Raw genomic sequence first — 21,583 nt, forward strand, 5'->3', positions numbered from 1 at the left:
TACGTAGACGGCGCTTCCCCGCCCCGTACGCCTAAGTTCTCGCGCGAGTTGTACTTCCGCCTTTTTGGCTCTCTGAGCAGCACCATGGCGGTCGGTAAGAATAAGCGCCTTACGAAAGGCGGCAAGAAAGGAGCCAAGAAAAAAGTGTAAGTGGCGACTGTCGTAGCCTCCCGCTTTTTGGAGTCCTGCTGGAGTCAGCGGGCGGGTTCTGGTTCGCGGCGTGGGCCGGATGGCGAGGATGCCAGTCGGATTGCACTGGCCGTGTCGGGTTGGTAAACCCCGAACCGCTGCCTGGCAGACCTGGGTGCTGCGTCGCGGCGGCCGGCGGTCTTTCTTCTGTGCCTTGTGCGTGCCCTTGGTGAACTGGAGTGCCGCCGCGACTCCTGGCGGGCGCGTGTCAGTGTTGTGGGCTCACGGGACTCGTAAGTTGCAACTCCAAGAGCTGGAGTTGATGAAGCCATCCTTGTTACCCACCGAGGACCCCGCACCCCCCCAGCTTGGGCCGGGTGGAACCGAGGCCCTCTGAAGAGCCCCCGTTACCAGTATTTGTCTTCATGTACCAGTAAAGTTAAAGAAGCATGCATGCTATTTGGAGGCAGTGTAATTAATGGAAGGACCGATTGGGGTGAGGAGTGTATTCTTTTGTGGCTTGGTTTAACGTGTCTGGCCTGTACAGTGAAAAACTGGCGAGAGCTAGAGTTACACATGCGCCCGAGTTCACTGTTCAAGGAATAGTTTACTGCAGTGTTTATGTGCCGCTTAGTGCTTTAAAATCGTTCGAATGAGGAAAGTCAAGTCAGTCAGTATGTGATCTGCTGTAAAACTTAAAGCATTTTTTTTTTTAATCCAGGGTTGACCCATTTTCTAAGAAAGATTGGTATGATGTGAAAGCACCAGCTATGTTCAATATAAGAAATATTGGGAAAACTCTAGTCACAAGAACACAAGGAACCAGTGAGTATCTTATTCTTGGTTTTCATTTTTCTTTAACTGCGATGTGTATGTATCTTGGTCTACTAATGATCTGGTGGTGGGAGACTTTAAGGAAATACCAGGTCTGGTTGCAGCTTTGGCCCCCCGTGGTGCTTGTGTTTGATACAACACTTGTAGAAGCAAGGTGGTACTTTTTTTATAACTAATAAGAAAGTTTGCGTAGGTAGTTTTGCGCTTCTGCTGAGCCTAGCCCTATCAGTCATTGGTGTCCACATGTATTTGGTTAACGAATGTTAAGGTCTTTATATAATTTACTTCTTTCTTTACTAAGTTCATTTTCATGCATGAACATTGTTTTGGTTGGTTTGAGTTTGCTTATGTGGTTCCTAATTTTAACGAGACAATTTCTTGTTTTATAGAAATTGCGTCTGATGGTCTCAAGGGTCGTGTTTTTGAAGTGAGCCTAGCAGATCTGCAGAATGATGAAGTTGCATTTAGGAAATTCAAATTAATTACTGAGGATGTTCAGGGCAAAAACTGCCTGACTAATTTCCATGGCATGGATCTTACCCGTGACAAAATGTGCTCCATGGTCAAAAAATGGCAGGTGAGAACAAGGTTTCCTAGCGTACATGGTGCTGTGGCATGCTTGACCAAGGTGTAACGTATTGTCACAGTTTAATGACAAGGAGCGAATCGTGCAATTGAGGTTTAGATTTCATTTTAAATCCTTGATGTTTTCTTGCTATAATTGAGTGCTGACTCTGGGATTGGCACTCTGAACGTGAGCAACAGCAGTGAGCAAACCATGATCTTCCTATTTATTTAAATTATTCAAGGTTTAATATTGGGTTCTCATCAAAGTAAGTTGTTGCTGCACAGATTTGTGGCTGATTGAAGAATGTCTAGATACAGGTTTGCACTTTCGCCTTTCTTCAGACTATTTGGACCTCAAAGTCTAATGAATTTTAAAATGGAAACTGGTTTGGGCTAATCTTGATTCCTCTGGCAATATAGAATAATAGGAGTAGCAGAGCCTTTGGTGTGCAACTGAAACTTAGCTCCATTTTCCAGTTGTGTTCTCTTTGGCAAGTAACTTGTAGCTTGCTAAGCCTTGGTTTCTATCTGTAAAATATATGTAAGAGTATCATCTCATGGAGTTACGAGGTAAAAATAAAAGATCCATGTAAACATGCTTAGCACATTAATAGGATTATTGCAGGAAATTGCATTGGTTCACACGTGTCCAGCTGATCATTCAGTTTTGGGATATTTTGTTTATGGAAGTGAATGATGACAAAATGTTGCAGTCCCAGATGATAAATACTGATAATGTTACATTTCTGATATTCTCCTAAAGTTTTATGGTTGTATTTCTGGGACTGTTAATGTCCTTTTGCTGTAATTATATTCACTTTTTTAAACTAAGATAAAACATTTACAAAATGCAAAGGAGGCAATTCAGTTTTTGTTGCTACCTAAGATGGGTTTTTTTAATTTAGGCAGTAATAATAACTAGTTACGGACTTTTTATTATGTTTTAGCTATAAAATCGAGTATTAATCCTCAGCATGGCTTTAGTTGGAATTTAAAGGACATTTAAAAGTAATACGCATTTAGTGTTATTACAACAATATCTCATCTATTCAAAACACATTTTTTTAAAAGATGGAGTAAGTGTAGAAGTCCATATTGTAGTTTTCCTCTTGTCTTGCAGGCGTACAGTAGATTGGGGGAGGGGCAGGATGTTACAGGCTGGCATGTATATGTAAAAGGTGTGGGGTGGGTGCTGTTGCCAGTGATATTGGGGATAGAAAAGTCACCTAGAGGAGTAAGGAGGACTGTTGAGAGGACTTACTTAATTGGATATGCAACATAGTAACAATTTGGGGTAACAATGCTAAGTTCACTTCAAGGAAGTTAACTCTGTAAATTAGACGTGTAATTTATACCTTGTATGTGACATGAGTACTTGACCGTCCTGCCTTTTTATATTAGAATTTGAGGGATAAGAATTGATTACATTAATACCTGGTATATATGACTATCTTTTTCACTAGACCATGATTGAAGCTCATGTTGATGTCAAGACTACCGATGGTTATTTGCTTCGTCTGTTCTGTGTTGGTTTCACTAAAAAACGCAACAATCAGATTCGGAAGACTTCTTATGCTCAGCATCAACAGGTCCGCCAAATCAGGAAGAAGATGATGGAAATCATGACCCGAGAGGTGCAGACAAATGACTTGAAAGAAGTGGTCAATAAATTGTAAGTATTTCTTTTCCCTCACACAACACAACCTTGAATCTCTGATTATCCCTCAGATGAGGGAAAGCATATGAGACGGGGGTGAGGTCAGACCTGTGCTTAAATCCTGTCTTTGAAACTATCTGGCTACATCCCTTAAAATAAAAGTATGCATGCTAAGTGCTCAGTAAATGTTGATTTGGTTTCTTGATCCTTTTTTTGGATAAAGTTATCTCATGGCACTCAGGGATACTTGAAGCACAGGAAATGCTTTTGCCTTAATTAGAAAATGCACTGAATGGACAAAACCCTCTGCAATAATGTATGGGAATGAGTGATGACAAAATGTTTCGGTCCCATATGATGTCCAATGATAAAACTGTAAACATTTTTCTGATGTTCCCATGCAATAGGCCAAGAGGGTATAATGGAAAAGGCACGTAAGAGTTAGGCTCAGAAGGCTCAAATGCTAACTTTCCTACTAAGTAGCTGTATAGTTCAGATCATTTCATCCTCACCTGTAAAGCTATCATACATGAGATTTGTGGGGTTTCATATATGTGTAGATTTATTCTAATCTATCATTACTGATTTGCAGGATTCCCGATAGCATTGGAAAAGACATTGAAAAGGCTTGCCAATCTATTTATCCTCTCCATGATGTCTTTGTTAGAAAAGTCAAAATGCTGAAGAAGCCCAAGTTTGAATGTAAGTGAAAAAAATCTCAGGGTTCCTGAAAGAAAAAAAAATGTGTGGCCAAATACGTTATTTGCTTTTGTTTTAGGGGAGGCTGATGTTTTGTTTTCTGTCCTGCCTATGTAGTATTGAAGACCATTGTTTCAAGGTATGATATGCCATAACAATATTTTCTTCATTTTAGTGGGAAAACTCATGGAGCTTCATGGTGAAGGTAGCAGCTCTGGAAAAGCTACTGGGGATGAGACAGGTGCTAAAGTTGAACGAGCTGATGGATATGAGCCCCCAGTCCAAGAATCTGTTTAAAAATCCGACTTTTCATGGTGACAAATAAAACCTGTTGATGTTTTGTTTCTGATAATTTTTTAAAAAATAATCGACAGCTTGGTGCATCAGATGGTCTGAATCGATAGTCATGTAAACTTTTCTGTTTTGTGTGGATTTTGTCTGTTCTAAGTAGTTGAGAAAGGGTAGTGATTATTTTAAGCTATAGTGAGCTTAGAGGTGTTCTGGATGGCTAATAAACAAAAACACTTTCTCATCATGGCTTAAGTTTTTAGATGGTTCTTAAACCACCTGGAAGGCTTGTTAAAACAAGACTTGAGGGCCCTACCTGCACAATGTCTGATTCAGTAGTTCTAGGGCGAAGCCTGACATTTTCATTTTTGACAGTGTTTCAGGTGATGTTGATGCCCAGGGACCATTGAGAACCACTGTGCTAGACTGACTGAATAATGGAAAGAGCCTAGTGGCTCTTACCTTTTTGTTTTCAAATTCAAATGCTATCTCTGTAAAATGCTCCACTGCACCTGCACTGTAAGGCTGAACTTGGCTCGAGAAACTGGTTACTAGTCTGTTGATAAGTGGGCATTTAAAGCTGCTCACTGTCCAGTGTTTCCTCCAGTCACTCATTCTTTTCCTTACCCTCTCTCTCCTCAAACCTCTTCATTCTCAGCTGATGACCGTGCTTATTATAATCATTGAGAAACTTGAAACCAGGCAAGAAAAGATCCTCACAAACCCCTGACTTCCATCTATACATGTATTCACATTTTCTGCCTGCCTTGTCACTGGATGAATTGTGCCGGGACAGCATTCCTATTTGAGCACTGGATTCCCCGCTCCTGCCTAGTAAAGCTCATGGCTCCAGCAATTACCTTTATAAATATTTTACCTCAAATCCCTACAGCAAAGCCAAGAGTTAACCATATTTTTTTGTGTCTAATTTTACTTGAATCTGCAACTGGACTCAGCACCACCACCAAGGAAGCTGTCGCTCTCTAGATTACTAACGGCTTTGTTACTAAGTCCAACTGTCCTTTCTTGGCCTTCACTCATTTGACTTACATTACGGACTTGACATGATTTCCTCCTGTTTTTAACTGTTCTCAAATCTCACCTCAGCATTTTCCTCCCACATGACTGGCTACTCCTTCGCTAGTTCATCCTTGAAGACTTTAGTATTGGGCTCAGTCCTTGGACTTTTACCAGTGCTCACCTGAAGTGACCTGTACCCCTTTTGGGGGGAAAATGGGTCATGAGATGTCTCCTTTTCAGATGGGTTGCGTTTTAGCCCATCTGTTGCTATCTAGTTATCAACAGTGACACCAAGGATTAGCAGGTCAGTTTAAGGGCTGCAAGCCCCCTATCCCCCCTTCCCATCCCCACACTAAATTGGCCCAGTCTGGGAACCTGGAGAGAATGATGTCATTACCACAGGTTGGCCTCATCTGGTGCTTTGAGTCTTTAGGATAATGCCCTTAATTAAATGTGTGAGATTATAACCTCAGATTGAGTCCAGTTGTAAAAATTCTAGTTGGCGAAGAATGTCAGGCTGAGGAGTGAATTGTGAGAGGCAATCTGCTATAGAGCGTGAGTATCCAGGCAAGCTCTCCTTAGGTAAGCCAAGAGTACATACAGTTCTGTTCCTTATCTGGGTCATTTCTCAGGGTTGTGTTTGCATCCTTAAGATTTGTAATGTTTTTTCCCAGAAAAGCAGTCTTGTTTCCACTTACTGTAATAGTGCTAAATCTTAGTATTCCTCTTCTGTGATGCAACCCATGTGTGATGGGTCCTTTACATCATTTGTGGAATTTGGGGGGCACGGGAAACTGACACAAAAGACCCTGGAATCTCATGTCTTCATCAGCATCCATGCCACTGGCTGGCTAACTTTGTAAGCTAAGTTGGGTAAAAGGTGAAACGGCACAGTTCCTGTCACTTTCCTCCCCAATTTGAAACAAATTTCAGATATCAATATTTCAGCACATATCTCAAACAATTTGTTAAAAAGGTAACTGCTATTAATACACCTGTAAACTTATATAATTATTAAATATCCAGTTACTAATTCAGTGGTTAATTGTTGGGTATAATGTGATCAGCAATGCAACTGTCAAGGTCAAGGAATTATTGCAGGTGTCATTAGCTCTTAGAAATCTTTGCAGTACTGTAATTGTTTTGCATCAGAATGTAACACTGGCTGAAACTGACACTGCTAATAGACTGATCAAATGGTGAAGATGTGGAGTAACAAACTTGCAAACACCACTAGTGGAGTGTAAAATGGTACAACCACTTAGGAAAACCGATGGCTTTTATAAAATTAAACATTTTACCACTTAATTTTACTCTTAGGTAAATTTAGCCAAGAGAAATGAAATCCTATGTGCACAAAAAGACTTGTTTAAGAATGTTCATACCAGTCCTATCTCAAAGCTGGAAAAATGTTCATACCAGTTTTACTCATAATAGCGAAAAACTGGATAAAACCCAATAGAATAAACAAATTGTAGAATATTCAGGTAATCAAATACTACTGAGTAATAAAAGGGAATGAACTGTTACAATATGGATAAATCTCAAAAATTTATGTTGAGCAAAAGAAGCCAGAAGAGTAGATAACTATGCTATTCCATTTTTTAAATTCTAGAAGAGGCAAAAATGAATCTGCAGTGCTAGGAATCAGAACACTGATGGCCTCTGCATGGGAAGGGATAGGGGAGAAAACTGACTGGAGAGGTATGAGCAACTTTCTGGGATGGTGGAAATATTCTATTGACAGTTATGAGCATATAATTGTCAAAACTCAGAATTTAGTATCTACATTTCATGCAAATCATACCCCAATTTTTAAAAAATGCGGGGTTAGTTAACTAGGTCATGAACTTGCATTTTTGTGTCTTGTAATCGGGTATGTTTTCCACGGCATGAACTCAGATATTCATACTTATTTAAGTCAAACCAAACCTAAGTACATTTTCTTTCTTTTTTTCTGTCATGGGCTTTTTGGTTACCATGGTATTCAAGTCCTTGGCTCCACATACAGTTCTGCATGGTGACTGGGGCATCACCCACAGGAACCAAATGGCCAGATCATGATGCCCAACATAGCAGGGGTCAGGGCCAGTATTCTAGGCATCTATGGCCGAATGGTAGTGAACCTCATTGCCCAATCCTGAAGAAGAAAATCTTAACTTTCTGCAGCTGGGTACCAGCTTAAGTGATTTATTAGCTGCTGACTTTTTGGGGAACATAGTGTGTAGGGTCTTCCCAGCCGCCCTATTTGTGAATGTGATCCTGATTCTTCCCTCAGCTTCTATGGTCTCATTACCCTTATTCTCCTTACAAAGTAGATCCTCCTTGTGTCGATCGAGTAGAATATAGAGAAGCCGTCCATCCCCATCCAGCAGGAATAGCCCAACATACCTGCATAGAGGCAGTCCTCCCACTTCGTAATTAATCTTAGAGACGTACAGTGTCCTAGTGTTCTAGTTTCTTTTGCTCTCTGACCTTGCCCCCACCTCGCTCACTGCAGTGGACAACTAGGCCTTCTCATAGCCCACCCAAGCCCCTCTGACCAGCAACGATGCAGGCCTTTGCCTGCTTTCCCACACTCATCTTCCCCTAGAGTGCTCTGTTTATACAGATGAATTGGGGAACTTGAATCACTGCGTATTTATTTTTTAATAGCTTTGACGTTTCATATATCTCAAGAGAATACACCTAGAATAGTATAATCTTAGTATGTATAGTACTGCACTGAAGGATTATCCACAAGCTCAGAGGTTCTTTGGAAGTAACAATTCTCTTCAAGCTGTTGGCCAACAGCTGTGGGTCTGGGGAACAATGTGGTTGTTGGGCCTCAGTGATATTTGAGTCAGTGCTCTATCCAATAAACTTGGACATGATTGGAGAAATAAATGTAGTTGTTCATTTTGTTAATTGTAAAGAACTAAATATGGGCCAATATTTTGGTATTAAAGATTGTCAGTCAATTTCTGTTAAAACAAGAGACAGCCGGCAGATAACTTTTGAATTATGAATTTGAATAATTATGAGAAATATTTCCTTGAGTTATTGCTTAATTTGCAGTATTTGAAGATAAATAGGTAATCCATGGTATATATACAATGAAGATTTCTTGTTTAAAAAATCTACCCTGTTCAACGAAAGCATCCGAGGAGCTGGTTTGGGAAACGAGGGTTTTTTGAATACGCTAACCATCATTTAACTTTCCACAGGCTGCTGATTGACATTAGATCCTGAATTTCCCAGCCTCCACCCCGTCAGCTCTGCTCACTTCAAACTGGCCAGCCCCTATTAGCCCGATAGGCTAGATGTTGCTAGTTTCTTGACAGGGATTTTGTACAACTGGTTTTGTAGACTGACAAGTTTGAAAGTCAGCAGGTCGTGTCTTCCTGGTTGTGACACCTAAAAAGGTGTAAAGTTTATACTACCCCCTAGATTCTCAATTCAATATATTCTGCAATGGCTAAGAGTAAAAATAAAAAGTACCCACCCCCCCAAAAAAATCCAGAATGTGTTCCAGAATCTGAAATACAAATTTACTAGCTCAACAGTGCTTGAGTTAATCTATTAGACTCCAAAATACTAAACTGTGTTTTGTGCTACATGTGTATGAAAAGCTAGGTTTAGGATTGCTCTGCGGTTACCAAGAGCACAGCCCTACTGTCACACCTTTTCAAGATCTGATGTTCCAAGCATTCAAATATCCCCTATTAAATAGAAAAGTCCCTATTAATGGATCACTTCGCGTTTGCATTTCTAGGTAACAATATATATTGTCCATAATAAAACTGAGAAGATGAGCAGGAGTTTTGTTGGAAGAAATAAGTTCAAAGTTTTAATTTATTCTCTGCAATTGATTCTAATCCTATATTATATCTGAAAAGCTACAACTTTTACAGGCCAATAAAAAAGATCAATTCTACTTGTTTAACTACTAAAGAGAAATGTATCACTTTAGCACAAGAAATGGGAAAAAATACTGAATTGGGAATAAGTAGAGCTAGGTTTTGCTTTAGGCTCTGCCATACCTGTATGGCCTTAGGCAAATCATTTAACCTCTGCTGGTAGAACTCGGGTCTGCAGTCCTGTAGTTTAACAAAGATGAGCTTGCCATTAGGTGAAAGGCCCCTAGGTGGTGCTGTTGTTCTGTTTGTATTTATTTTCCCTCTATAATTACAGTGAAGTAAAAAGGCATAGATTAGAAAATGATTTCCTATTCAGGAAAAAATTCACTATTAAGAGTTCATTCAGTGACACTGTATTATGAATCATGTGGCCAAAGTGGATTTGACATTAATTAAAAGGAATAAACCAGTAATGATTATACCAAATATCCCTTTAAAATAGGCCCATCTATCCATCAATATTTCTCTAGGTATATTTATCTAAGTTTAAGAAACTAAATAAAAACTAAACAATTATTGTTGAGTACTGATGTATAACAAACTCTACAGAAAAAGGATATTTTGTTTTCAAATGCTAGTTCTAACAATAAATGTTGATAAATGTACTGACTTTTTTCATTTGGAATGTTTCAGACTGTATTCAAAACATGATTTCCATGAGCACAATGAAAGATATACTACATTACGCCTCCAGCCATGTAAACAAAGACATAGTCATGTAAACAAGGGCATCTTTTAACGAAACCTGTCACTTCAGTGTTCAAAAGGGTAATCAAAAGGGTAAGAATAATACATTAAATGACTTCACTAGTTTTAATCCACCAAAGAAAAAGGGATTCAGAGATTCTACTTTGAGGAGCCTTGGATGAATAAAGTCAGGTTTTCACCTAAAATTCCTGAAAGGAAAAAGAATACATTCCTATTGCTCCCCTATGAAATTCACTGAATATAAAAATTATGCTCAATCAATATACAGAGCAAGAAAGTACCTATGAAAATCCATACCAAGCTACATTTTGGCTTCTTGTCAGTTGAGTAGACAATAAATGACAAGCCAAAAATGTAACATGATGAAGTGAAATGATACAAAAACCAAATTTTGTTTCAATAAAGATTTTTGTCAACAAATTAAGGAAGAAAGATACTAGATTTTGGTGGATCCAAAATGGTACTGCTGTATATGTAAGTTATCCATCCATCCAACCATCCTTTATTGACCTATATGGTGGAAAGGCCTGGAGATATAAAGATACCATTTCCATTCACAAACATCTCAGTCTAGTATGAGAAAAAGACTTTGAAAAGTGCAGTTCAGTTTATTACAGTGTCAAGTAGATTTACAACTATTGCACTTACCATTCTGCTGACAGAAGGCCAAAATTTAAAAGGAATATTTTTCTCTAACAAAGCTAGGTTTTTCATGATCTTCGATATAAGATGTTAAAATTACACAAAAAAGTATTCCTCACGTTCTATTCCAGACACACACCCTGCTTACTGTTGTACAGCTTGCTGCAAATGGGAATTTAGTTGGGATAATGCTTTAAGTCTTCCAATTCTCATGAAATTACTCCAGTAAAGTTTGACAGGTTTTCTTTATACTGTCTTGATACAAAACATACAGAAAAAACAGCCCCTATATCAATTATAACCATATAACTGAGAGATGACCTTTAATCAAGACTAAGTAAATATATCCTCCCTTGTAGAACCCCATGTGGGTTTGACCACTGGCTGCCTAACTTTTGGGACAATGGGAAACAATAATAAAAGCTAAAAAGTGGCCAGTATGTGAAACTTCTCAAAAATAGAAGAAAGTCGTGAACAGTTGGGAAAGTTTTACATTTCCAATGAAATTCTATTCCATTGATCTGTTCGGAAGATTGTCTTCGACCTTTTTGAACTGATAGTTTGACTTTTTCAGCCCATAAACTGATTGATTCAGTCCTATAAAGAACCACTTTTATTTTAAGTTGGCATGCATAACAATGGATGTAGCAGGAAAGTGGTTTTTTGTTTGTTTGCTTTATGAGCTGTGGGAAAACCCAAGAAAGTATCAGTCTTCAGTCTTTTTAAATTGTTTTTCATTCTGATTATACTGGGAAGCAATGAGATGTGGGAGTTTGCATTGTTTTCCATCTTAATAGTTGCTCTGTATTCTGAGATATATGTGATTCATAATGTACCACTTAAACAAGACATAGCTTTTATATATTACCGGGGTAATGCAAAGAAAATGAATGTTTCTTTGGGTACCAGTAATTGTCAAGAGAATGATTGCTGATTCAGAAAATGTGCTTTATAATAACCCTGTTAACATAAAGTATAAATGGAGGAAAGAAGTAAGTACAGCAGGTATATGAAAGGGTTAGTCATATTAGCAAGGCATCTCGGGATGGTTTTGTTCTTTTGACTAAGATGCATCCACTCAATTTTAACCCGCTTCAAATCCTTGAGCAAAGGGGAAACAGGAACACAGGAGTACTTGGTGAGCATCAGCAGATTCACCCCATTCTTACAAAGGCTCTGACTAGTCATAAATGACCCCCCTCCTGAAGCAAGGATTTGCCCTGGCAAATGCACTCAAGCTGTTAGAATTGAGTATCAACAATGAAATTTAGATTACTAACCATGTCCTGATAGTTACAGCATGTAGAATATCAAACGTCCTCTTTTTAAACTAAAGTAAAAAATGAAGAAGCACGGTTAATTTACTTTTGCGGATGAAAATAGATGTCCAAGTGCAACTTTTGCTTGGAGCTTCCCTGTGCTCGATGTCACCAGACACTTCCCGGGGGGGAGGTATTTCACTGCCTTGCTAACCCTGCTTGATGTTTCCCTTGGTAGAATACTTGCTCATGAATTTCCACATGCACGTTTCTACTGTGAATGAAATCTAATAATGAAATCTAGATATTTTCTGCTTTCAGAAAATCCTAGAGTACAATGTACAGCATAGATATTTCTTTCAGTTTAAAAAAAATAGTGCAAAAATGTATCTGATAGTCAAAGTGATAGTTCAAGTGAGTTCTTGTGCCAAGGAACACAGTCAAGCTTCACCTTTAGCTGACTTGTAAAACCTGAACGTAGTTTTGGGGAAATATTCCAGATTTTCCCATTAGTTCTCCACTCATCCAGTCATCATCTACAGATTCCAGCTCTGTTATTATATCTCCAGCCTGTAAGAAAAAAGGAATTGGAAAGAATTATTAGTTTCTGTTGAGTATAAGTGTGGTAGGCAGCCCATCTGGAGAGGCATGTATAATCTTCTCTTTAACTTACCACGATTTGCCGAGAGGATTAAATGATACACCACAAAGATGATCTCTACCTAACGATGCCATTTACTTGTATGCCTCTTTTCCTCAAAGCCCATTCCTTTGCCAGTGTCACTCCTGTTGCACTTCTATTTTCCCGCTTGTATTTTGTGCCCCCCAAATTCACCATTCCTAATCTAAAATTCTTCTTTAATAACAATACCAGCTATTTTATATATATATAAATACCAGCCATTTTATATATGTATATACACACACACACACACACACAAACACACACATCCTATTCAAAAAAATGTATACACATTTTAAGAAAGGAAAACACTGTATTAAAATTGTAATACTTAATATATACCGATAACAAAAGATGAACACAAGTCATGTGTATACATTTTTTTGACACTCCAGGTATACGTGTGTGCGCACGCGCGTATAAAAACGATAAAAAAAACTTAAAATTACTCTGATGGTAACCACTTTGAGCACCTCTTGTAATTGCAGAAGCCATATGTGACTTGTATTCATCTTTTGTTATAGGTATATATTGAGTATTATAATTTTAATACAGTTTTTTCCTTTCTTAAAATGTGTGTACATTTTTTGGGCACCCTCTGTATATACTATATGTATTTGTGTGTGTGTGTATTTCCACCATCTAATAATTATTTACTGAGTGCCCACTATGTTTCAGACACTGCTGTTCAGGTCATTATGGACACAGCAATGAATAAAGATCTCATTCTAGAGTAGGAAGACAAATAAATATGGTGGCAGAGAAAGACAGACAGTGTGGGGTTGCCATCTCATTAGCGTGGTCAGGGAAGGCCCCGCTGAAGGTGATATTTAAGCAAAGACTTAGAGATAAGTGAGCCATGTGCTTACTATAAGCCTTGTCCTATTCTATATACTTTATAGGAATTAACTCATTTATAAAACACAGCAGTCCTAGAGGTGGGTACTATTATTCTTCCCATTTTAGAGATATGTTTACAGATTTCCTTATTTTAAAGAAAAAGAAACAAGCTCAGAAGAGAGATTAAGTAACTTGCTCAGAGTCACATGTCTAGTTAGTGGTAGGGACAGGATTCAAATCTAGTGTGATTTTAGGACCTGTATTTCTAACCATTAGGCTGTGTGGTCACCACATTTTTACAATGGACCTCTTTATTTACAACGGCTTTTACTAGAATTGCCTTTTCTCAACATCCTGAGCATTTTCAACTCTGCATTTGTTTTTCCACAGAATGGTATTGTCCTCTACCATTTGGTTTATTCCATTCCTCCTTGGACTCAGTATAGAATTTTCATTTTTTCCTGTCTTAAAGAGCTTCACCCTGATTCAGAATACTGATTTTTCCTCATCAGGTTAGGTAAAGGGACTGTGTGTGAATAAAAATTCCTCAAAAGATCACATAATTTTTGAAGTTATCTCCTGAAACCGTTTTACTCTTTATTATTTCTAACAAGTTCTTAGAATCTGGGTTTAAGATTCTATAATGGTCCAAAATGACCCTGGCTACTTTTAAGAATATCTTTATCAAGCTAAATGGATTTATTTGTAGCCCTAGTACATAGCCCTCTGGAAAAAATGGTTTGATTTAAGGCCTTTCTTATGGAAAATGGAAAGGAAAAATGCTGACTATCAAATGTCATTAATTTACTTTACTCTGCTAAAAACTAAAATTTCTGGCCATTCCAAGTTTCTATTATAAGTAAGTTCCTGCTGGTTTCTAAATTATAACATAATGGTTCACTAAAACTATTTTTCTCAGCTCTTACGTACATAGCATGACAGTTTTCTGAGGGCTAGGACAATTTTTTAAAAAGTTTTATCTAATATTCTGTGGATATTTAACAAAAATATTAATGATCAACGATACTGAAAGTGCAGAATCCTTTAACTAAAAATACTCTAGAACTATCCTGCTTACAGTTAGTCATTTGTAAAATGAAGACCACTTATTTTCTGGAGGACACTGAATTCTAACTTAAATGAAGGCTAAAATAACATCCAAAAAGTTTGAATCCAGGTTGTTCACTTTAAGTAACAGTCTGAAGATAAAAAGAATGAATTTTGAGCCATTAACTCTCAAAAGACTAAAAAGGACTGGGGCAACAGTTTCCAAACATTTGGATTTTAGGTACCAAGAATTAACAAAAAAAGAAGAAAGTGATACAGGGTTACCAAATTATAATTTTCCGTAAGAAATATCATTTACTAACAATCATTTATTTATTTTTTAATTTTATTAAATTTATTGGGGTGACATTGGTTAATAATATATAGGTTTCAAGTGCAGAATCCTATAATTCATCATCTGTATATTGCATTGTGTGTTCACTAATATTTTATAACAGAAATGACATTTTAATATGAAAACGAAAAAAAATTCTCAGAAGAAACAAGAACTCCATCACAAAATAGGAAAGTTAGCAACCTTATAACTGACATATCTCTCAGCATGCCCCCTGACTCCATGACTCCCCAAAAGCCTGCACGTACCCAATATCACTTTGTTTTCCTTGTTTCCTCATTTTGTTGTGGGTGCCTTGTTTGGCACCCACTGTTTTAAGTCTCATCTTGTCCAATCACTGCTTGATGCTTTCATTCTCTCTATGGCATCCCCGCCTCTGACCAAATGATAGAGAATTTACTGCTGTATGACACAGACCCTTATGCAAGCAACGACTACTAAAACCACCCTCCCTCCTCTGGCACAGTCTCAAAGTACTACTCCGGGCGCTTTCCTCTGACCATGGTCCAACTATGGATTGGGGAAACAGGATCATGGAATTTTTCCTTTAAAAAAAAAAAGGAAGTAAGATTAAATTTTAGATGCTAAAAAACCCTTTGCAAAGTAGCTTAACTTTTGAGGTCAATTCCCCACAGCCCAGTTCGTATCTGTGGACATAAAGGCACTGGTGTAATGGCCAGTTGTAGTAGGTACCGACTGATTTCTCCACTGATTTCAAAGACGTGATAACAGCAGGCTGCAAGGGCCATGTATGCGATCATCCTTTACTAGGGCCACCAGTGAAAACTCCAATATTACTGAGATCTACTGCTATAAGGCCAAGGAATAAGGAATTTGGGGATTGTGGGCTATCAAGCCAATAAGGTTTCTTTAAGTACCTAAAAGCCTTACTGATAATTTACATTTCCCTCATCCACTTTCTAATCTTGTCCTTTAGAGTTACGGCGTGAGATGTGTTCGTTCTTGGCTAATGATCAATATTCCACCCTTCAATGGAAAACATTTCAAAATTTATACCTTCTTAATACAGTTACAAAAAGATACACATTCTGACCTTGAAGGAAAGCTCATCTTCATTCTCCCCATGGAAATCATATAAGGCTTTGGCCTTCCTCCCCTTCAGTGCTAAAGCAGACATACTTTTTGCCTCAGCTGTGGAGATACAAAAATTCAAATATATAGAAAGACATTGGACCAAAGCACAAATCAAACATTTTAAGAAACCCCCTTGTCATTCCCAGGGCAGAATATCTTCAATTAATTTTGAATTTATTTAATTTATAAAAAGATGAAAGATGTTCTCTTAGCAGGAAAAAAAGATAGAAAATAAATTTAGTGGACAAAATTAGCCATTATCAAGTGAAGGAATTTTTATCTTTTTTCCCCCTTAACTCCAAGAAAGCATATGAATAAGAGAGTTTATAAAACTTTATAAATCAACTCTTTCAAACATAGGCAAACAATTTAAACTGAGCATGGCCAGAGGGAAATGAAATACCCCGTTTCCCCGAAAATAAGATCTAGCCGGACCATCAGTTCTAATGCGTCTTTTGGAGCAAAAATTAATATAAGACCTGGTATCGTATTGTATATTGTATCGTATCTAGTATCATATTATACTATATTATATTATATTACATTATCTTATATAAGACCCGGTCTTACAGTAAAATAAGACCGGGTCTTATATTAATTTTTGAGCTGATGGTCCGGCTAGGTCTTATTTTCAGGGAAACACAGTATATATCGTTTTAAAAGTCTCGGGCTTCCCCTTAGAGAGTAAGAGTCACTTCCTGTCGTTGTCATACCTGGGCAGGGCCGCACAAAGACTGCTGGGAAGATCCCCTCCTTGCCACGCATTCTGCCCTTGTACCAGTCGGAATCCAGACGCTGGAGGATCAGGATCCGGTCCCCCCTCTGGAAGGATAAGTCATCACTGGTCTCTGCTGTAAAACTGTGAAGAGCTTCACACCATTCTCCAGAAAGACTATTATCCTGTTACAAATCAGAAATTTGATAAGAAATGTGAGATTTTATTTGAAATTGATTTCTACAAAGGTTGAAAAATGGTAGGAAAAAAGCTAAGGTGTCGTAAGATTTCAAAGCCTGAAGGTTTCTTTAAATCACCTAATACTTTATGTTGCTATCAAGTTTTAGAAATAAAAATTTCCAATAACTTTTTTTCTCAAAATATAAATCTATATGACAGATGTGATAGAATTTGTGGCTCTTCTGCTTTTAAAAGATATATAATATTTAAGCAAAACCCTTTTTCAATTATGTCTATGACAGTTATATTCAAAAACCTAGGTAAAAACATACAATATTTATGTATAGTATTTATGACACTATGAAAAAATTCTAGTAATATAATTTCCAGTGAAGCTCCTCTAAATTATGAAGGATCAGATGGGCACTCTATTAATTCCCAGGTCTTTACCTGATTCAGAGGCTATCAGATTCCATAGTACAGGGCTTCATTAATCCACATTTTTAATTTTATGAGGTAGTTATCTCTAAGGTTGGCAGAATGAGCAAATGTGGTGGGCTAGTATGATGAAACGATCCAACAAGAATGCTTTTAACACCAAACATATCAGAGGAAGGTTCTGCTCTATGAAGAGGTGTTTCTGCCAGGTCAGGATGAGAGCCCTATGTTTAAAAAGCTCAAGTAGAGAGGAGAGGATAACGCTAAGAGCAAAGGCTTTAAAAGCCAGACAGGCCTGGGTTCCAGACCCAGCTCTGCCACTTCTTAGCTGACATTGGGCAATATGATTCTCTTTTCTGAGCCTCAGCTTCATCTTAGGGTTGCTGTGAAGATTATATGAGATAATGCATGTAGAACACTTGACACAGTGCCTGCCATATCTTAGTTCTCAACAACTGATGGCTCATAAAACAAAAACAAAAAAACAAGCAAACAAAACGTCCTAATCTTAGCCCTCTTGCTCCTGCACTAGGGTAAGCAACCCTAAAGAATGGTCCTTATCACTCCCAAGAAATAGGGGCATCGACTCATTTCCTTTGGAAATCTGTTGTTACTTTCTTCCCTGTTTGACTTGATCAGTAGGTGGGGATGAAACAATTAAGAGACACACAGCCCAATCAATTACCAGTTACATTCTGATAATGACTCCATGAGGCTCACTCTTTTAAAACAGGTCACAAAACACAATGGAAGTCACATATGTTCCTGTTCAGATTAAAAACTTCTCAAGTCATGTTACACATGCAAAAATGTTAATCCAGTTTTTTCTCTTTCCTGTTATAAAAAAATAACTCAAATGTTCCTTAAATATTTGACAAATGTATGAAGAAGTGGGAAAAATACCTACTAATCTAATCTATAGTCTTACCACATAGGGGCAACTGAATGTTAATAAATACATTTTCTTCTAGTCTTTTTATGCTCTATATTCAATTTCCTTTGAGGTGTGTTTTCCGCTCGTGACATTTATTTTCTAAATCTAGTTTTCCCTTGCCTCAGAACATTCTACCAATAATGGTGACATTTAGGTTGTCTCCAATTTTTTTCCAATTATAATAACACCACTACGACTATCTTTGTGACTAAAACTTGTCTCATTTTATCCTTTCATAGGATCAGAAAAAATAACAATCATTTGTAATTTCTCTTTTTTAACACTCACATAATTACTTATTTAGTGTTGAATTGTATTCAGTCGTTGTTAACTGGATAAATGGTATTTTATTGCTGCTTTACAAGGCATTTTCTTGATTACTAGTAAGGTTAAACATCTTCTTAATATCAGCCACTTAATACTATCTCTTTTATTCTCCAATCATGTCTCTTTCCTTATTTTCTATCAGGGTTTGCATGTCTTTCTAATCCATTTGTATGAGTTCTATATACAGAATAGATATTAACTACCTATTTATTTCAAACATTTACTACACGAATTGAAAAGCGATTTTATAACATTTTCTTTGGAAAATTATGATTTTAATATTCCTCCCGAAGTTAAAAATGTGGCTTTCACTACAATTATCAATTCAAGGAGCTTACCTGAGAATTTGCTCCACAATCTTCCTTTTTGGTCTTCGATGGTACATTTGTGCCTATTTAAAAAAAAAAAAAAGTCAAAACTTCAGATGTAAAGACCATACAGTATTGGAGAAAAGCTATAGGAGAGAATGAAAAGTCTGGGATTCCAGACTAGTCTCTTCATATTTTGAAGAGACCAGGAACTACCCTCTCTGGGCTTATCTCCTTTTACTGTAAAGTGAAGGAGGATATCCACTGGTTATATACTCTATAGCCCATTTCTGTTTAAAAGTCTTATGATTCTTCCCCTGCCATTTCTGATATGAAGCTATTACTAATTACCTAAAACACCAAAAACAGCTCTTTGAGAGATTACCACAATAATGTCTACCCCACACAAATGACCATTTTAAAAGCATTTCTTTTTCCCTTAAAAAATATGGCAATTGGATTATTATCCAGCTTAAGTATTATCCTATGATTTGGTTTACTTGAATTAATAGAAAACAATATTCTCTATACTCACTTAAAACATTTGTACCAGAGGCGGGATGTTCCTCAATGAGCTCTACAAAGTTAAGGGGGAAAATCCCAGTTCTGTCTTGAAGTTCTCCTCTGGCCCATTCTTCATTCACGTATTCTTTAAGAATAATAATTTCTCCCTCCGAGAAACTTAACTCATCCTTCTGGTCTCCAATATATTCAAACCGAGCAATACATCTTGGACCTCTGAACAAAGATCACATTTGTGCGTTACACTAGAGATTACGAACTTTCACAATGTGTTAAAACCTTCATTCAGTTTTTCAATACATATTTACTCTGCTTACTATGGAACAAGGTATACTGGGCAAAATTTAAACTTCTCCATGAAAAAGAATAAGCTACATTTCTAAATGATAGTCGTTACTTTTTAGATCTGAACCGAGTTACTCAGAAAGGCTAAAGTCAATATCACAGAGACATGCAGAATTCCATAAGCTGGTGGTCAGTTTACACTGTCATGTCTTCTGATTCTCCCCAGTCTCCATGTCTTTGCATTCCTGGGCCAGTCTGAACCCTCTCAATTATAGATGCACTGAGTTTAGGAGTGCTAACCCTAGGGATCTCGGGGCAAGCCAGCAAACCCACGGGAGAATGTAAGGGCATCAGCTGGCAGTGGTGATGCTCAGCATATGTTGAATCAGTCAGTGAGTTGTATATAGAGATGAATGGCCTTCTAAACTAGAAGGTTCAAAGGAAACAAACTCGACAATATTATCTTACAATGCTCAGTCTTAGACCCAACACTGTTGTTTTAAAAATGATTTTTGTATCTTCTTTAAAAAAGCTCATTTCTGAGAAGTAGAACGTAAATGATCTGCAATTTTGACTGAAATGAACGCAGAGATAAAACTGTGTCTCTAGCAGGCATGATTTAATACCAGACCTTCAACTTGAGGCTTTAGAAAGGAAGTTTCAGTAGCAACGGGCTAAGGAGATGGAATTGTCTGAAGAGAAAAGGTTGATACTGGCTCTAATCAAATTCTGATTTAAATCAGGTCAAAGGGTCAATGGCTGTGAAAGCCCACTTTAAATTCAACCTGCTGACACATTAAATGCTGCTTAAAAATAGGAGAAAAATTGACACAGTGGAAATAGAATTCAACTAATGCGGCATCAGAAGTTTTCTTATTTGTGGTAACCTTTGCATTTATTTTCTAACGTCCTCAGGGAGCATCTCCTTATGTCTGACCTATTCAAAGACAGGTTTACAGTCTTCAGCAGGTAGTGAATTCTATTAATTTGCTCATTTAACTGGAATATAAAGTTGCACTGAGGCAGCATTTTAAATCAAAGAGTTACAACGATGCATAAAAAGGTATTCAGACATGAAGGCAGACTCCTCCCCCTTAACTCTTCCTTTACTGTCTTCTAGTTCCTCTTAAAAACTAAGTAGTACAGAATATCTAGCAGTGTTTGTAGGGTTCTTATTTCTATAAGGTTGAAATATTTTCTGTGACAAAAATATCTGCACCTCCTAAAAATGTCTTGGTAGATAAACACCAGTGGGCCAGAATAAAATACAATGAAGGGCAAAACCATCTGTGCTCAAGCTCAGACTAGGCTGTGAGAAGCGTCTGTTTGTCGCTGTCTTTATGTCCTGAATTGATATGGAGAATTGCCTACGTCAGCGTCCATCAGCATGTTGCATTTTCATCAGAATTTCAATCCACTATGGCTTTTAACAAATAAAGGTTTCCTTGTAATTAAAAAAAGACACACCGAGAATCAATGATCACACATCTAAAGTGTTTAAACGTGGTAATTCTTTATGATATAAATGCTTGCCTTTTTTGTATTTTGTGCAAAAGACCACAAATAAAACTTACTTAATACAATGAGATGAAACCGATTCTGTTTTCCCATTTCCTCCTTCTGGAACATCAATCTAGTAAAGACAATTGTATATTTTCAGATTTTAGTAAGATAAATTTAAGGGTAGGTAATTAGGCAATGCATGATTAAAATTAACCAGTTTAGGTAGGTGGGAAACTGAGGAAGTGATACCCTAGGGGCTAAAAGGTTAGAAATCCAGAATTTGGATTTTGGGGGGAAAAAAATGTATAACCTATGATACAGTCTTCCTTCAATAGCCAATCAATCCTTCTCTTATTTGCTGGAATAAGCACATTAATATCATTCTACCCCTGACTGAGTTTTCTCTATCCCATACTCTCTAAGATAGAAACTTCACGAGGAGAACTTAGGAGAGAAACTAGGCATCAGGCATTTGGGTATTATCATTACTCAAAGTGTTGGAAGACTTCTGCAATATTATCCTGACCCCCAACTAAAACATTTTAATCACACTTATGTGCTCTCTCCATTCTCCTAACTCTGGAACTCTTTTTTTTTCCCTTCAATGTGAATAGGGAAGAAAGGAATTAGTACTCGGTGAGTATCTACTA

General features: G+C 37.4%; 2 protein-coding genes and 2 non-coding genes across 10 annotated transcripts in view; 3 read left to right on the plus strand and 1 right to left on the minus strand.

Moving 5' to 3' along the window:
- Positions 1-6: 6 nt before the first annotated feature.
- Positions 7-4,235, plus strand: RPS3A (ribosomal protein S3A). The gene is made up of 6 exons (XM_033133714.1): positions 7-146; positions 851-954; positions 1,353-1,540; positions 2,994-3,202; positions 3,780-3,889; positions 4,062-4,235. Exons 1-6 carry the CDS (start codon positions 85-87, stop codon positions 4,181-4,183), a joined length of 795 nt encoding a protein of 264 aa, XP_032989605.1. The 5' UTR covers positions 7-84; the 3' UTR covers positions 4,184-4,235.
- LOC117038607 (small nucleolar RNA SNORD73) lies at positions 2,219-2,284 on the plus strand. The gene has a single exon (XR_004425697.1). It is a non-coding gene; the product is annotated as a small nucleolar RNA SNORD73 (small nucleolar RNA).
- LOC117038606 (small nucleolar RNA SNORD73) lies at positions 3,511-3,582 on the plus strand. Its single transcript, XR_004425696.1, has one exon. It is a non-coding gene; the product is annotated as a small nucleolar RNA SNORD73 (small nucleolar RNA).
- Positions 4,236-11,008: 6,773 nt separating the features above from the next.
- SH3D19 (SH3 domain containing 19) overlaps positions 11,009-21,583 on the minus strand; it is a 139,497-nt gene continuing 128,922 nt past the window's right edge. For 6 of the 7 annotated variants that reach the window (XM_033133715.1, XM_033133718.1, XM_033133717.1 and 3 more), the window contains 6 exons: positions 21,005-21,063; positions 19,159-19,361; positions 18,654-18,706; positions 16,435-16,621; positions 15,681-15,778; positions 11,009-12,272 (listed from right to left, as the gene is read on the minus strand). In XM_033133715.1, coding sequence (XP_032989606.1) covers positions 12,156-12,272; positions 15,681-15,778; positions 16,435-16,621; positions 18,654-18,706; positions 19,159-19,361; positions 21,005-21,063 — 717 coding nt within the window. In that variant the 3' untranslated portion in view covers positions 11,009-12,155. Of the gene's footprint in view, positions 12,273-14,712; positions 15,172-15,680; positions 15,779-16,434; positions 16,622-18,653; positions 18,707-19,158; positions 19,362-21,004; positions 21,064-21,583 lie in introns of those variants that run through there. The other variant, XM_033133716.1, reaches the window with a different exon arrangement.

This window comes from Rhinolophus ferrumequinum, chromosome 18 (genome assembly GCF_004115265.2).
Source record: "Rhinolophus ferrumequinum isolate MPI-CBG mRhiFer1 chromosome 18, mRhiFer1_v1.p, whole genome shotgun sequence".
NCBI classification, from domain to species: Eukaryota; Metazoa; Chordata; class Mammalia; order Chiroptera; family Rhinolophidae; genus Rhinolophus; species Rhinolophus ferrumequinum.